The sequence below is a fragment of the Ambystoma mexicanum genome, chromosome 13 (genome assembly GCF_040938575.1).
Source record: "Ambystoma mexicanum isolate Mex_15411 chromosome 13, UKY_AmexF1_1, whole genome shotgun sequence".
Classification (NCBI taxonomy): domain Eukaryota; kingdom Metazoa; phylum Chordata; class Amphibia; order Caudata; family Ambystomatidae; genus Ambystoma; species Ambystoma mexicanum.
The window spans coordinates 714307663-714326238 of NC_090938.1; the positions used below are offsets into that span (position 1 = coordinate 714307663).

The following is an 18576-nucleotide window of genomic DNA, read 5'->3' on the forward strand; positions in this document are numbered from 1 at the left end:
TACTTTCCAAGCTAGACTATTGTAATATCCTTTTCCTTGGCACCTCCAAACCCAATATAGCCAAACTTCAACTTATGCAGAACAAAGCCCTCAGAGCAGCCCTAGGCATCAAAAAATCTGAACATATCTCCAACACCAGGCGAGACCACCACTGGCTCCAAGCCAGAATCCTATTTAAAACCTTGAGCATCACACATAAATGCATGGCCAACAAAGCCCCCAGATACCTCAAAAACACAGTCATGAAGAAACCCCAGACCAGACTCCTCAGATCCAAAAAGAACGCATACCTCGAAATCCCAAGATACCAAAGAGAGAAAGCGGGGGGGGGTAGCAGCTTTAAAATATTGGCTCCCAGACACTGGAACTCTCTACCCGCCAATATTATGAATGAAACTTTCCCAAAATTCAAAAGTTCTTTGAAAACCTGGCTATTCAACAGGTACTAACTGATCCTAGAGCACTATCTCGCTCTTATTAATTGTACATATCTGATTGTTTTGTATATAATTGACTGTTTGCTCCTGTGTATCTCTGTGTTCACTTTTCAAGATTGCATTCTCCAATGTCTGTAACTACGCCGTGATACCCCCGGGTCTGGGCATATAACAAATGTAATAAAATAAGATAAATCTGTTTGAGAGGAGCTGTTCACTTTATGGATGGCCAGGTGTCTCACAGGTGGACCATCAGGGGCTGTTTGGGAACTGTTTTCAATATTGCGAGAATGGTGTTTCTTAACAAATATATCTAGAGACGCCAGCCATGCGTCAAAATCATTATGGGTATCACAACTATTCAACTCTTTGATCAGTGCAGCCTTGGATCGCCTCCAGGACTCAGAAGTAGTGTTTCTCTCGAGGCATGCCCAAGGGAGGAGCATGGTTGGATTTAAAAACCAACGGAGTAGGAGTTAACAGATCCCCGCAGATTCGGGGTGGTTTTCAGATCTGGCAGCCCTAAGGGCTGTCGGTGTTTTATGTTGGTGGACCTTAGTTACTGAGCACATTGGTTTTGAGCCAGCTCTGTGCATTTCATTGGGGTAACAGTGGCGTTGTCCAAGGTGCCACTGGGATCAGAGGGCATCTCGGTCCCTTGGCGCAAATTCGCTGCCTCCTACGAGAACTTAAGACCAGAACTTCAGAAAGACGGTCCCCATTATGGGAAGGCGAGGTTGCCGGGGAGTAAGAAGAGGTGTTATTGGGTTTTGACAGCATTGCAGTGTGAGAAGCGCTGATTGAAATGTTTAAAGACTTCTATAGCACAGGGGTGCTGGATGCGAGCATTAATAGATTGAGAGCACGGCTGCTATGGGAGACAAACACCGGCAGTAGCCGGCAGTAGCAGACAGTGGCGCTCCTCCACTACAGACGAAGCGTACCAGCTTGTTGGTGTTTTCCTCCAAATAGCACTTTAGCACCCATGTAAGCCAGCTTCAGTACCAGCCTTGATGCCAGATCAGTGCCAGGACGTGGAAAAGTGCACGCCTGTTTCGGCGACAGAGGCAGCAGGGCATTGCAGCAGCAGTCGTCACTGTTACAACTCTGGCAGGATTCTTCGACCACTGGTAGCAGGGGTGGATCAGCACAAAGCAATGCAAGCCGGTTAGAGGAAAGCACCTGTCAAAGTGGGCAGGAAAGCGTCAAGCCGCACTGCAACCGGTGTAACAGCTGTTACAGCTGCTTCCGACGCAAGGAATCAAAAAATGCTTCGGGATCATTTCATAAGGAGCTACATCCTATGGACTGCAAAAAATGTGGACTAACTTTGCCTAACACCACTTTTAATCCTGCGGTAAATCTGCCAAAGCAAGTGGTGGTAACAGTAAATACGGTTAGTGGTATTCCACCGGATTTACTGTCGGGATAATGCCAAACTTGTAACGAGAGCCATCTTTCAAATAAAAGAAGTGAAGGTTCTCTGTACGGGCAAGTCCCTGCCCAATTAAAGCACTGATTGCAAGTGGTGGGGCCTGAGGTGTTGCATGGGGGGCTTGAGGGGGCTAAACCCCTGACCTTTTGGTTGTAGCCCCGGAGAGAAGCTCAGGGGCTACAACCAAAAGGCTATGTAGCCCCAATTCCCGGTGCTATCATTAGCATAGCCCCCTATCTTTTCTAGACCTAGCAACACCCCTGGGTGGGAAACCAAGCCACCAACCTGCATGTTCTTAGAAAGATTATCCTTGGTGGTGAACGGCCATGGTGGGTCAAAACTATTCCTGAGCACCACTCCCTTTCACTGTCCCACAGGCGGCGTGTTTGTGTTGGAAACCGGTGCTGCAGGCAGTGTGGGAGGAACTGGAAACCAGTGATTAAGAGCTGAAAAGCCCCAGTCCATCATTAAGGACAGCGGCAGCCAGCCTGCACACTCCCTGCTAACGCTGATGGAGCTTGTAAATGCGCATGCATGTGTAACCCCTCAAGGGGGTTCAATCCTCCCCAGCTCCCAAAGGATGAATACACCTGCTACAAAATAAAGTGCGTCACACTGCCGGTAATGACGTCTTCATGGCTTAGCTTTGCTTTGTTGTGTTGAGATGTGTACCTGACCTGCAGCATTCTTGCTGTTCGGTCGCACATCTTGCATCTAGGTGCCCCAGAATAGGGCCAGCACCCTGTGGGAGATTTATCAGTGCGCCACCCCCTCCCTTCCCCAACATTTACTGGCGAGGGGCGGCCGGAGTGGGGGGAGGGGCTGCCGGATGCACCGGCAGCAGCCACAAGCGTACTCAGCTGGGCTGTGGATATTCCAAAAATGGTTGCCAATCCTTGCAGATGGCGCACAAGCACCCTCACGGGCCGCAACCACTGCCATCTGCGTATGAGAAATGGAAAAGGAAATGCCTGCCGGCCGTGCGTTTAGGTCCGTGTGCACACGGAGCGGCGTTCTGTCTCTCCAACGCCGTCGGAGCAGAGAACAGCTCTGTGTCCGCCCTCGTCGCCAGTGTTGTGGGCGTGGGGACTAGCGGGGGGCCACACACTCGCATCCGTGCAGGCACGCACTCAGGCACACACACAGAGTACGCCGGAGACGTGTGTCTGCTCCGGTCCCCGGCGCAAACTGCCGGGTGACCGCCTTTAATCTTCAGGGCGCATGCGCGAGCCTCGATGCTGCTCGCGCATGCGTACACAAGCATAGTCACTACGCAACAGTATGGATCACTCACGTTATCATATTCATTCTCCTCTATTTGCGAATACAGCGCGCTGGCGGTGCGTGCGGCTGCTGGCTGCCTGGGAAGCAGCAGGGTACGCGGCCTTGGGCCCTGGCTGCAGCAGGCAGGGACTGGAGATTCACTGAACCCTGCCTGAGACACCTCTCTCACTCAAAGCACCCACCTCCATCATTGATAATGCTTTTCACTGCTTCTTTGGTGAGATTAGTGACACATCAGGAGCACCTCAGGGTCGTCACTAACACACAAACCCACCACAGATGCCTATCAAGGACAAGTATCAGCGGAATACTAGAACTGAGCCCTCTGCGTTCCTTAAGGGGTGCGCCCGGCACAGCGTGATTCCTTCATAGGTGCTGGGCCCATACTTCCTTACCTGGCACTGAGCCCTTTTTTTGCTGCGCTGGGGGCCCTCCTTGTGGAACTGCATTCCCTGAGCGCACCTTGGGCCGGTGCTGCCCAGGAAGGAAGGCGTCTTAGGTGCTTTATAATTACAGACTGGGCGGGATCATGTCTGAAATCTAGTTTCCTCTTAAACACTGCTCTGATGCTTCTGAGTGGCTTTTGTATGCATTGCCGAGATTAATTGCTTAGAAACGTGCACAATGAAGCGCTATGTAAATAACTATAGACAGTATAATGCTATCCTACCTCATAATAAGGACATTCTATGCCTCAAGGAGCTCTGTACAAATAAAGGGCGAGAATGCTTTATACAGGTGACCTTTGATATGTGATTGGTTAATTATATACCCAGAGGTTTCTAAGCGCGTTGCCCTGAGCTACATGGGATAAAGTACAACAGAGGAGTGTTTTATTCCGTATAATACTTGGCCACACACTGTCATTGCCTTTAATACCCGGCCTCTTGCTTAATCTAATGTAAGAGATCTTCAGTTTGCTGAAACACATACTCAACGTCAAACTCAATGCTTGGATATTTAAAAAGCTAACATGCAGCTCCTGTTTAGCAAAAACTAGTTTAAACAATTCAAAAAAGGCATTGAAAAACCAATTTCACTTTGTGTTTTAAAATAAGTCATAACATGTAGATGTTTGCTCAGGTGGGTTAAACTCAGTGCACAAATTAAACATTCTACCATAAACTGTGCCTTGCCAATTAATGACTGGAAAGTATCACAGAAAACTATTTTATATTTGATAGCTAGAGGTGGCTCACGCCCTCCGCAATGGAGTATTCAGTTAGTCGAGCTTCTCACCAGTCCATTAGTCCTCTTTCTCCTGTAAGCATCCCAGTCTCCTATTTATAACACATGCATAGACCCAGGGGATCTTCTCCTGGTAAACTCTGAACCACCTGAATTTCCTCAGATTCAGCCAAGCTGAAGTTACACAAGTGTCTTTTGTGGTGGAGGGAGGCAGGATCGGGCAAGTCCAGCTTCAGAGGTGTGTAAAGCACACTTAGTTGGAGTTCATAATCAGTCCTGTGGTTACTGCTGCTTACCTAGTTTAGGTAGATAGGGAGGACTGTAGATGATCACGCATTGGCAGTAATGGAGCATGCTATCCTGTTGGTGCCACTAGGGAGGGAATAATCTCAGTGGCCACTTTGCGTGACATACAAGCACGCAACATTTCTAGTTGGTGGCTACTGGGGACGTGGACCTCTCGGAGTTGGCTGGAGGCAGGAGACTACATTCAGTGGATAAGGGCTTGCTGTTCTTTCTGTCACAGCTGGAAAGGAGGGACCACTGAGGAGGACGACGTCCCTGAGTCAGTTCAAGGCAGACAATGGCCTCCAGTGGCTGCGTCACAGCGTGAAACACATGTGCCCTCTTTCTATGACTATTACTGGAAAGGAGAGCAGGCCAGTGACCACCATGCACTTGCCAGAGATTACAAGGGAGTAAATGAAACCAAGCATATAGACAATGACAGATTCTTGTAAATTAAAGCCTACAAAGCCACCTGGGTAACTCGGGGACATGCGTGCACCACACAACCTGAAGTCTTTTGGTTGATGACATCACCAGAGCCCCTTGAAAGCATTAAAAGCTTGCAGCTGAGAGTGAGCCATGCTTTATTCCTTATGCATGCTATCTGCAATGAAACCTTTCTAACTCAATCTTTATGAGCCTTTTGTTTATTACCATGTGTAAATGAAATGCAAACTTTACTACCACAAACTAGTGTAATTGTTCACACCTTTAGGCCAGCATTATTAACACTTCCTACTCTTGTCCCGCAGTTGCAGCATCTATGGTGCTATCAGAAAGAGTACCAGTTACAAGCATGGCAACTAGCACCACGCCAGCCTCGAAGACACCTGGAGATACATCAAAGACTACACCAGGTGACACCACGGCCATGGGTACAACGGCCAAGACCACTAAAACTGGGCCCACAACTCATGGCTCAACCACAGAGACTGTAGAACCAAGCACCACCGCAGCCGGTAGAACAACAGAGACCAGAACAACAACTAGGCCCACAACAGTTGGCTCAACCACAGAGACTGCAGAACCAAGCACCACTGCAGTGAGTAGAACAACAGAGACCAGAACAACAACCGGGCCCACAACTGTTGGCTCAACCACAGAGACTGCAGAACCAAGCGCCACTGCAGTGAGTAGAACAACAGAGACCAGAACAACAACTGGGCCCACAACTGTTGGCTCAACCATAGAGACTGCAGAACCAAGCACCACTGCAGTGAGTAGAACAACAGAGACCAGAACAACAACTGGGCCCACAACTGTTGGCTCAACCACAGAGACTGCAGAACCAAGCACCACTGCAGTGAGTAGAACAACAGAGACCAGAACAACAACTGGGCCCACAACTGTTGGCTCAACCACAGAGACTGCAGAACCAACCACCACTGCGGTGAGTAGAACAACAGAGACCAGAACAACAACTGGTCCCACAACAGTTGGCTCAGCTGTAGAGATTGCAATAATAGGAACCATAGTGGTTGGTTCAAGTACAGTGATGCCAACAACAACTGGTCCCGCAACAGTTGCCTCAGCTGTAGAGACTGCAATAATAGGAACCATAGCGGTTGGTTCAAGTACAGTGATGTCAACAACAACTGGTCCCACAACAGTTGGCTCAGCTGTAGAGACTGCAATACCAGGCACCACAGCAGCAAGCAGAACAACAGAGACCAGAACAACAACTGGTCCCGCAACAGTTGGCTCAACCACAGAGACTGCAGAACCAAGCACCACTGCAGTGAGTAGAACAACAGAGACCAGAACAACAACTGGGCCCACATCTGTTGGCTCAACCGCAAGGACTGCAATACCAGGCACCACAGCAGCAAGCAGAACAACAGAGACCAGAACAACAACTGGTCCAGCAACAGTTGGCTCAGCTGTAGAGACTGCAATAATAGGAACTATAGTGGTTGGTTCAAGTACAGTGATGCCAACAACAACTGGTCCCGCAACAGTTGGCTCAGCTGTAGAGATTACAAGAATAGGAACCATAGTGGTTGGTTCAAGTACAGTGATGCCAACAACAACTGGTCCCGCAACAGTTGGCTCAGCTGTAGAGATTGCAAGAATAGGAACCATAGTGGTTGGTTCAAGTACAGTGATGCCAACAACAACTGGTCCCGCAACAGTTGGCTCAGCTGTAGAGATTGCAAGAATAGGAACCATAGTGATTGGTTCAAGTACAGTGATGCCAACAACAGGCACTTTAGCATGGACTAGAGAAGGTGGTCCAACAACAGAGCCCTCAATAATAGGGACCACAGTGATGGGCACAACTGCAGAACAATCAACAACCAGCACCATTGCAGTAACTACAGCTGTGGGAACAATTTCAGATGCCTCAGCAACTGATACCACAGCGGAGACTACAACAGCAGAGACTACACCAACAGGCAAAGCAGCTTACACCACGGCAGGTGGTGCAACAGCAGAGACTGCAATAACAGGCAACACAGTAGGTGGTTCAAGTACAGTGATGCCAACAACAGGCATTTTAGCAGGAACTGGAGAAGGTGGTCCAACAGCAGCGCCCACAATAATAGGGACCACAGTGATGGGCACAACTGCAGAAAAGTCCACAGCCAGCACCATTGCATTGACTACAGCTGTGGGAACAATTGTAGATGCCCCAGCAACGGGTACCACAGCAGGGACTACAGCAGGAAGAACAACAGCAGAGACTACAACAACAGGCGCAGCAGCTTACATCATGGCAGGTGCTACAACAGCAGAGACTGCAATAACAGGCAGCATGGTGGTTGGTTCAAGTACAGTGACAGCAACAACATTATACACCACAGCAGAGTCCACAAATGTAGTAATTAGCACAGCAAACACAATATTAGACATCACAGCCGTGACTACGAATGTAGTGAAGAGCACAGCAAACACAACATTAGACACCACAGCAGAAAATGTAGTCAGGAGCACAGGAGACATAACATTAGACACCACAGCAGCGACTACCAATGTAGGCACCAGCATCGCAAGCACAACTTTAGACACCACAGCAGTGACTACTAATGTAGGCACCAGCACAGCAAACACAACATTAGACACCACAGAAGTGACTATTAATGTAGGCACCAGCACAGCAAGCACAACATTAGGCGCAACAGCAGAGACCACGAATGTAGTCATCAGCACAGCAAACACAACATTAGACACCACAGCAGAAAATGTAGTCAGGAGCACAGGAAACACAACATTAGACACCACAGCAGCGACTACTAATGTAGGCACCAGCACGACAAGCACACCTTTAGACACCACAGCAGTGACTACAAATGTAGGCACCAGCACAGCAAACACAACATTAGACATCACAGAAGTGACTAGTAATGTAGGCACCAGCACAGCAAGCACAACTTTAGACACCACAGCAGTGACTACTAATGTAGGCACCAGCACAGCAAACACAACATTAGACACCACAGAAGTGACTAGTAATGTAGGCACCAGCACAGCAAGGGTACCATTAGACACCAGAGCAGTGACTACTAATGTAGGCACCAGCACAGCAAGCACAACATTAAACACCATAGCAGAGACCAAACATGTAGTCATCAGCACAACAAACACAACATTAGATACCACAGCAGTGACTACTAATGTAGGTACCAGCACAGCAAACACAACATTATACAGCACAGCAGAGACCACAAATGTAGTCCAGAGCACAGCAAACACAACATTAGACACCACAGCAGAGACCACAAATGTAGTCAAGAGCACAGCAAACACAACATTAGACACCACAGCAGAGACCACAAATGTAGTCAAGAGCACAGCAAACACAACACTAGACACCACAGCAGTGACTATTATTGTGGGCACCAGCACAGCACGCATAACATTAGACACCACAGCACTGACTACTAATGTAGGTGCCAGCACAGCAAACACAACATTGTACACCACAGCAGAGACCACAAATGTAGTCCAGAGCACAGCAAACAAAACATTAGACACCACAGCAGACACCACAAATATAGTCACCAGCACAGCAAACACAACCTTAGACACCACAGCAGTGACTGCTATCGTAGGCACCAGCACAGCAAACACAACATTAGACACCACAGCAGAGACCACAAATGTAGTCAAGAGCACAGCAAACACAACATTAGACACCACAGCAGTAACTACTTATGTAGGTGCCAGCACAGCAAACACAACATTGTACACCACAGCAGAGTCCACAAATGTAGTAATTAGCACAGCAAACACAACATTAGACATCACAGCCGTGACTATGAATGTAGTGAAGAGCACAGCAAACACAACATTAGACACCACAGCAGAAAATGTAGTCAGGAGCACAGGAAACACAACATTAGACACCACAGCAGCGACTACTAATGTAGGCACCAGCACAACAAGCACAACTTTAGACACCACAGCAGTGACTACTAATGTAGGCACCAGCACAGCAAACACAACATTAGACACCATAGAAGTGACTATTAATGTAGGCACCAGCACAGCAAGCACAACATTAGGCGCAACAGCAGAGACCACAAAAGTAGTCATCAGCACAGCAAACACAACATTAGACACCACAGCAGACAATGTAGTCAGGAGCACAGGAAACACAACATTAGACACCACAGCAGCGACTACTAATGTAGGCACCAGCACAGCAAGCACAACTTTAGACACCACAGCAGAGACCACTAACGTAGGCACCGGCACAGCAAGCACAACATTAAACACTACAGCAGAGACCACAAATGTAGGCACCAGCACAGCAAACACAACATTAGACACCACAGAAGTGACTAGTAATGTAGGCATCAGCACAGCAAGCGTAACATTAGACACCACAGCAGAGACCACAAATGTAGTCATCAGCACAGCAAACACAACATTAGACACCACAGCAGAAAATGTAGTCAGGAGCACAGGAGACACAACATTAGACACCACAGCAGCGACTACCAATGTAGGCACCAGCACAGCAAGCAAAACTTTAGACACCACAGCAGTGACTACTAATGTAGGCACCAGCACAGCAAACACAACATTAGACACCACAGAAGTGACTATTAATGTAGGCACCCGCACAGCAAGCACAACATTAGGCGCAACAGCAGAGACCACAAATGTAGTCATCAGCACAGCAAACACAACATTAGACACCACAGCAGAAAATGTAGTCAGGAGCACAGGAAACACAACATTAGACACCACAGCAGCGACTACTAATGTAGGCACCAGCACAACAAGCACACCTTTAGACACCACAGCAGTGACTACTAATGCAGGCACCCGCACAGCAAACACAACATTAGACACCACAGAAGTGACTAGTAATGTAGGCACCCGCACAGCAAACACAACATTAGACACCACAGAAGTGACTAGTAATGTAGGCACCAGCACAGCAAGCGTAACATTAGACACCACAGCAGTGACCACAAATGTAGGCACCAGCACAGCAAACACAACATTAGACACCACAGAAGTGACTAGTAATGTAGGCACCAGCACAGCAAGCGTAACATTAGACACCACAGCAGAGACCACAAATGTAGTCATCAGCACAGCAAACACAACATTAGACACCACAGCAGAAAATGTAGTCAGGAGCACAGGAGACACAACATTAAACACCACAGCAGCGACTACCAATGTAGGCACCAGCACAGCAAGCAAAACTTTAGACACCACAGCAGTGACTACTAATGTAGGCACCAGCACAGCAAACACAACATTAGACACCACAGAAGTGACTATTAATGTAGGCACCAGCACAGCAAGCACAACATTAGGCGCAACAGCAGAGACCACAAATGTAGTCATCAGCACAGCAAACACAACATTAGACACCACAGCAGAAAATGTAGTCAGGAGCACAGGAAACACAACATTAGACACCACAGTAGCGACTACTAATGTAGGCACCAGCACAACAAGCACACCTTTAGACACCACAGCAGTGACTACTAATGTAGGCACCCGCACAGCAAACACAACATTAGACACCACAGAAGTGACTAGTAATGTAGGCACCAGCACAGCAAGCTTAACATTAGACACCACAGCAGTGACTACTAATGTAGGCACCAGCACAGCAAGCACAACATTAAACACCATAGCAGAGACCAAACATGTAGTCATCAGCACAACAAACACAACATTAGATACCACAGCAGTGACTACTAATGTAGGTACCAGCACAGCAAACACAACATTATACAGCACAGCAGAGACCACAAATGTAGTCCAGAGCACAGCAAACACAACATTAGACATCACAGCAGAGACCACAAATGTAGTCAAGAGCACAGCAAACACAACATTAGATACCACAGCAGAGACCACAAATGTAGTCAAGAGCACAGCAAACACAACACTAGACACCACAGCAGTGACTATTATTGTGGGCACCAGCACAGCAAGCATAACATTAGACACCACAGCAGTGACTACTAATGTAGGTGCCAGCACAGCAAACACAACATTGTACACCACAGCAGAGACCACAAATGTAGTCCAGAGCACAGCAAACAAAACATTAGACACCACAGCAGACACCACAAATATAGTCATCAGCACAGCAAGCACATTAGACACCACAGCAGTGACTGCTATCGTAGGTACCAGCACAGCAAACACAACATTAGACACCACAGCAGAGACCACAAATGTAGTCAAGAGCACAGCAAACACAACATTAGACACCATAGCAGAGACCACACATGTAGTCATCACCACAGCAAACACAACACTAGACACCACACAAGTGACTACTAATGTAGGTACCAGCACAGCAAACACCACATTAGACATCACAGCAGTGACTAGTAATAAAGGCACCAGCACAGCAAGCACAACACTAGACACCACAGCAATGACTACTAATGTAGGCACCAGCACACCAAACTCAACATTAGACACCACAGCAGAGACCACAAATGTAGTCAAGAGCACAGCAAGCACAATATTAGACACCACAGCAGAGAATGTAGTCAGGAGCACAGGAAACACAACACTAGACACCACAGCAGCGACTACTAATGTAGGCACCAGCACAACAAGCACAACTTTAGACACCATAGCAACGACTACTAATGTAGGCACCAGCACAGCAAGCACAACATTAAGCACCAAAGCAGAGACCACAAATGCAGTCATCAGCACAGCAAACACATCATTAGAAACCACAGCAGTGACCACTAATGTAGGCACCAGCACAGCAAGCACAACAGTAGGCGCCACATCAGTAACCACTAATGTAGGCACCAGAACAGCAAGCACAACATTAAACACCACAGCAGAGACCACGCATGTATTCCCCAGCATAGCAAACACAACATTAGACACCACAGCAGTGACCACTAATATAGGCACCAACACAGCAAGCACAACATTTGCCACCACAGCAAGGACTACTAATGTCGGCACGAGCACAGCAAACACAACATTAGACACCACAGCAGTGACTACTAATGTAGGTACCAGCACAGAAAACACAACATTATACACCACAGCAGAGACCACAAATGTAGTCCTGAGCACAGCAAATAGAACATTAGGCACCACAGCAGAGACCACAAATGTAGTCAAGAGCACAGCAAATATAAAATTAGACACCACAGAAGAGACCACAAATACAGTCAAGAGCACAACAAACACAACATTAGATACCACACCAGAAAATGTAGTCAGGAGCACAGCAAACATAACATTAGACACCACAGCAGTGCCTACTAACGTAAGCACCCGCACAGCAAGCACACCATTAGACACTACAACAGGGACTACTATTGTAGGCACCAGCATAGCAAACTCAACATTAGACACCACAGCAGAGACCACAAATGTAGTCAAGGGCACAGAAAACACAAAATTAGACACCACAGTAGAGACCACAAACGTCATCAGCACAGCAAACACAACATTAGACACCACAGCAGTGACTAGTAATGTAGGTACCAGCACAGCAAACAGAACATTAGACAGCACAGCAGAGACCACACATGTAGTCAAGAGCACAGCAAACACACCATTAGACACCACAGCAGTGACTACTAATGTAGGCACCAGCACAGCAAGCACAACATTAGACATCACAGCAGTGACTAGTAATGTAGGCACCAGCACAGCAAGCACAACATTAGACACCACAGCAGTGACTACTAATGTAGGCACCAGCACAGCAAGCACAACATTAAACACAATAGCAGAGACCACAAATGTAGTCATCAGCACAACAAACACAACATTAGATACCACAGCAGTGACTACTAATGTAGGTACCAGCACAGCAAACACAACATTATACACCACAGCAGAGACCACAAATGTAGTCCAGAGCACAGCAAACACAACATTAGACACCACAGCAGAGACATCAAATGTAGTAAAGGGCACAGCAAACACAACATTAGACACCACAGCAGAAAATGTAGTCAGGAGTACAACAAACACAACATTAGACACCACAGCAGTGACTACTAATGTGGGCACCAGCACAGCAAGCATAACATTAGACACCACAGCAGTGACTACTAATGTAGGTACCAGCACAGCAAACAAAACATCAGACACCACAGCAGACACCACAAATGTAGTCATCAGCACAGCAAGCACAACATTAAACACTATAGCAGAGACCTCACATGTGGTCATCAGCACAGCAAACACAACATTAGACACCACAGCAGTGACTGCTATCATCGGTACCAGCACAGCAAACACAACATTATACAACACAGCAGAGACCACAAATGTAATCCACAGCACAGCAAACACAACATTAGACCCCACAGCGGAGACCACAAATGTAGTCATGAGCACAGCAAACACACAATTAGACACCCCATCAGTGACTACTAATGTAGGCACCAGCACAGCAAGCACAACATTAGACGCCACAGCAGTGACTGCTAATGTAGGCACCAGCACAGCAAGCACAGCATTAGCCACCACAGCAGAAACTACTAATGTAGGCAACAGCACAGCAAGCACAACATTAGACGCCACAGCAGTGACTACTAATGTAGGCACCGGCACAGCAAGCACAGCATTAGCCACCACAGCAGAAACTACTAATGTAGGCACCAGCACAGCAAGCCCAACATTAGGCACCACAGCAGAAACCACAAATGTAGTCATCAGTACAGCAAACTCAACATTAGACACCACAGCAGAGGCCACTAACGTAGGCACCAGCTCAGCAAGAACACCATTAAACACCATAGCAGAGACCACACATGCAGGTACGATCACAGCAAACACAATTTTATACACCACAGATGTAGTAACCATCACAGCAAACACAACATTAGACACCACAGCAGTGGCCGACATAAGAGACACCACAGCTAAGACAGAAGCAGTGGCTACAATGCCCAGAAGTGTAGGCACCACAAAAGACACAACAATGGTAGGCCCAATAGCAAACAACACAGCATTAGACACCACAACTGCTATACTCGAACGGACAGACCTAACGACATCCATCCTTATAATAGCCCATTCCCCAGCCAACTCGAAAACATTAGGCCAAACAGCAGAGAAAACAACACAAGGCACTGTACCAGTAGTTAGCACAGCACATAATACAAAACCAGGATTCTCCATCCACACTGTAACAACAGTAAACGAGACAGTACACACCACCATAAATATATCTTCCCTCGAGAAAACAAAGATAACACCAAGCACAACTGCTTCAGCACTCAGCGACATACTCCCTTCCACACCAATGACAATACCAACAGCAAGCACCACAACAGGTGCACACACAACATTAAGCACAAATTACATAAAGACAAGGAACTTAACATATAACACACCCGCTGCAGAGTTCAGCACCACACTGCAACCATCTAATGCATCTACTGAAAATCGAGGCACAACCAACACATTTCCCAACTGGGCCATATCTGTGCAGAATGACACCATGGCTCCAACTATCACTGCCAGAAGTGCTATACTAAGAACCTCGCAACCAGCCATCGCCATGAAAACAGGTGAGTTCATATCACAAACTTTCAGATTTTTTGTGTACAGTTGTCATTATTATAGACCAACAGAAATACCCAGCGTTGGCTTGGCTAAAAAGTGATAAAACCTTTGACATGTTTTTCCACTGATGAACAAAGTGACATAAAGATTAGTAAATCGTTTTGTAATCTTTATCAATGCATAGTGATACATGTACATAATGCAAAGGCATCATGACACAAGACACAGAGAACAAATTCAAAGTTCAAAATCAAATGGTTTATTAAATCAAATGTCAGGATGTTTGGAGGCCTAACTTACCCTATGCTTGTGATGCTGAAAATGCATTGGAGGGACAGTGCCTCCCTGTCCTTGTTCTGTAGTCCTTTTTCATATGTGCTCTATGATATGTTCTGCACAGGAGTCCATGTGGGACTCCTGGCAGTGCATCTCTACCTCTTTTTGGTTTGATGAACAGACCCATGGGATACCCTTATGGCACCCATGGGTGGGGGTACAACCCTGTCCCCCTAGCGTATGTTTCTGGGCACCTGTGGGTGGTCCACAGAGAAGGGTATGGGGTGGTGGCAGCTCCATGCTGAATTTGACAGGTGCTCTGAGTATCCTCCATTTTGGGATACCCAAGTTCTGTCATTGGAATCAGTTGATTCCTGATAGGAGACAAGGTGGCCCCTGTGGCCTCTTGCTTTCTATTGCCTGTTACCTTGTTTTCCTAAAGACCTGGGAAGCCCTGACTCTGTCCCTTCCCCCTGACTGGCTGTTGGGTGGAAGTTCCATATAAAGTACTGTGGGGAAGTCCAGGCCAGACTGGGTGGAGCCTTCCCAATGACTGGATGTTGTGGGTACACCCTTGGGGTGGGCCTGGGTGAATGGAGTGTGCGACCAATATGCACTTCTTGCTGTGGATGTCTGGTTTCTAGTATGATATACAATGAATGAGACAACCCTGCCCAAAACTGGTATGAATTCCGTATGGAGTGCTGAATGGCTGGGTACATGTCCCAATACACATTCCTTGTTGTGAGTGTCTGAGAGGGAGGAGAATGGCCTGAATGCACTGTGAGCCTGATTGGCTGCTTGCCTGCCTGAATGCCCTTCTGAGTGATTGGTTGCCTGAGTGTGACCCAGCAGAATGAATGAGAGACAGAACATTATATCTGGGGCCCTTTCACTCATAGAATTCCTTCAGAAGCTGAAGTGGAAATTTGAAAGTGCTTATCCTGGAAGCCCAGCTGGAAGAAGAAGACTTGCTGTTGCATTTGCTTTGACCCCATCCGAAGGCTGTCGAGTTTGCCGAGGACTGATCCGAGAGAGGACCTGCTTAGGAGATCTCTGCCCAAGCTATGAGGGAACATTGTGCAGACCGCTAAACCTTTGCCGAAGCACCCTGGAAGCCATCCTTCGAAAGACTGTCGACCGGAGACGGGGACCGCCAAGGAGAACGAAGAAAAGCACCGGACAGCTGTCCACCATCATTGACCAGGGTTTGTAGGTTTGCTATAACCACTAGAGGCCCGTCGAAGCTGTGTTGCCCAGAAGCGGGGACCGCTTGACGCTGTGCTGCCGATGACCGGAGCCGCAATGCTCCACCTTTGCCTAAGACCATTTGAATCCAAGGACTCCCTTGTCCGCACCGTTGATCGCTTTGTTCCGCCAGAGAAAGTCGAGGCCGCCGACGTGCCGAGGAGAATCCGCCGATGGGTTTCCCGCCACCTGATGACCACAGAGACTCCGACGACCCAACGCCATTGCTGGGCCAAAGTTCTTCAGTGACTCTTTGTAGCAACAAACCATCATCGTCGAGGTGCACCATACGCCTCGTCCGCGCAGAACGTCCCCGACAGATTGTCGACGAGTACCGCCTGGACCAAAGCCGCTGCCTCAATGCCATCAAACTTTTCATTGAGGACGCTTGACGCCAAGTTCGCCGTCTTCCATGACTATCGCCGATCCGTGGCTCCTGCCTTAAAGGGGGCCACTCAAGAAGGATCCATCGACGCCTCATCGAAGAAATCTACTATTCCAGGTACATTAGGGTGGTAGAAACTCTTAGAAGGAAATAGGACTCATAGAGAAACAATATATGGACTGGGCTTGTATTATATCTTTATTTACAGGTTGCCCAGGTGGGGGGATCCTCATACAGAACTGTGCCTACTGGTAGGGGCCCAGTATTCTGCCTATTGTTTTAACCAACCTGCTTTCCTCCTATGTCTATTGTTGATTCACAGTATTAACCGATTTGTACGACATTTGAACTGAGTACAGTTAATGCATTTTAATGGAATCTAAGAAGTAATTGTGATACCACATTGAAACTGTATATATTTATCATTCTAGATTGACTTGAGCCCAAAGTGTGTTATTGTGATTGTGTACAAACTTGATCTTATTTATATAAAGAACTGTGTTATCACTAACATAGTGTGTGGACATTCCTTTGTGGGTGCTTGGGGACTGCACTGTACTTAAGAACTAGCCCGCATCACCTCCTGAGAGCTAGGCCTTGATTACTCGCCCATGTTTTACCAAATAGATAATCTTGGCTGGGATCCTCTGTGCCTCTCCTCTTCCATATAGAGAGCAGGAGTATAGATACCCCCTCCAATCTTTACACTGGTGGCAGCGGTGGGATGTCAATGGTTTTTTAGAATCAGTGTGTAACCTTGCCACTTACAAAATATCCACACTTCTTGTATTGAGATTTGTATTTGTGTACTAGATAACTACATTACAAGCAATGGAATCTATTGCCGAGGGTAAATTGAATAGGATGAGTTTAGTGGCTCTCCAGAGTGCTTGTGAAGCCACGGATTTAGATTTTGTAGATAAGTCTAGGGCTGAGCTGATAGCTGCCCTGGTGGACTACCAGACTGATTGTGAAACTCTTACTGCAACCATTGAGGCCCCTGCCCCTGGGGTTGTTACTGAATCTGATTCTGGGAGTGCCACCATTCCTGCTGTCTCTATTCTGAAATCCAGCCATGTTTCTTCAGGGAATGCCTTGGAACTTGAATTATTGAGGATAACATTGGCCTGTGACTATACAAAGTTGGAAACAGAAGCTGAACTTAAGAAGGAGGAGTTGGCACAGCAAGTGATACTCAAGAATAGGGATCTTGAACACAAAGACAAGGACACTGAACATCAGAAAATCCAGCTAGAGAAAGCTAGAGTGGAGACTTCAGCTAAAGCAGTTGAGAGTGTCGGGTCCCCAGCCACCAAGTCTATGAAAGATCTGGTAGGTGTGTATGTGGAGGGTTCGGATATCCTCCAATGGATTGAAACATTTGAAATGGCTTTTGGAATCCATGATTGTTTGTTTGTTTATTTATTTGATAATGCGCACCAAACCCTTTGGTAGCTGGGCGCAACAGAACAAGAAGACTTAAATCTTAGTTACAACATATACAGTTGGTTGAACAGCAACATACAATACATATTTCGTATCCACTTGCAGGTTACAATGTGGCAGTGGTGCTGTAGGTTAAATATTACAGGCATAATGCAGAGAGGTGGCATAGATACAGTGAGTGTGGTAGTAAGTCCAAAGCTGACGTGACCATGGAGACAATAGAGATTAGGAGGGGGAAGAGTGGAGTGAGTGTTAATGGTCATTGTTTTGTAACCAGTTAAGCATGTTACATCAGAATTGTAGGTATGGTTGTTCGGTTCTTAGGGCTACGGGGAGGGCATTCCACGATATGGCTGCTTTGACCGGGAAGTTGGAACCACCGGCTTTGGTGCGTTTGAATCTAGGAATCTCTAGAAGGTGGACATTGGCGGATCTAGTTAGTCATGTTGAGGTTTTCCTATTTATTCTTTCTGCAAGATCGGGTGGTGCTATGTTGCTCGGGCACTTGGAGGTAAGTGAGGCTGTCTTGAGGAGAATCCTGTCGTTTATTTTGAGCCAATGGTCATCTCTTCTGTAATTAGAGATGTGCTCTCTGTTAGGAATTTCTA

General features: G+C 47.1%; 1 protein-coding gene across 1 annotated transcript in view; it reads left to right on the forward strand.

Annotated features, from left to right (window-relative positions):
• The window catches only part of LOC138521774 (serine-rich adhesin for platelets-like), a 69384-nt gene that overhangs the window by 19880 nt on the left and 30928 nt on the right, over positions 1-18576 (forward strand). The window contains exon 2 of the mRNA XM_069634850.1: positions 5385-14618. Within this exon, the coding sequence (XP_069490951.1) occupies positions 5385-14618 (9234 nt within the window). The remainder of the gene's footprint in view (positions 1-5384; positions 14619-18576) is intronic.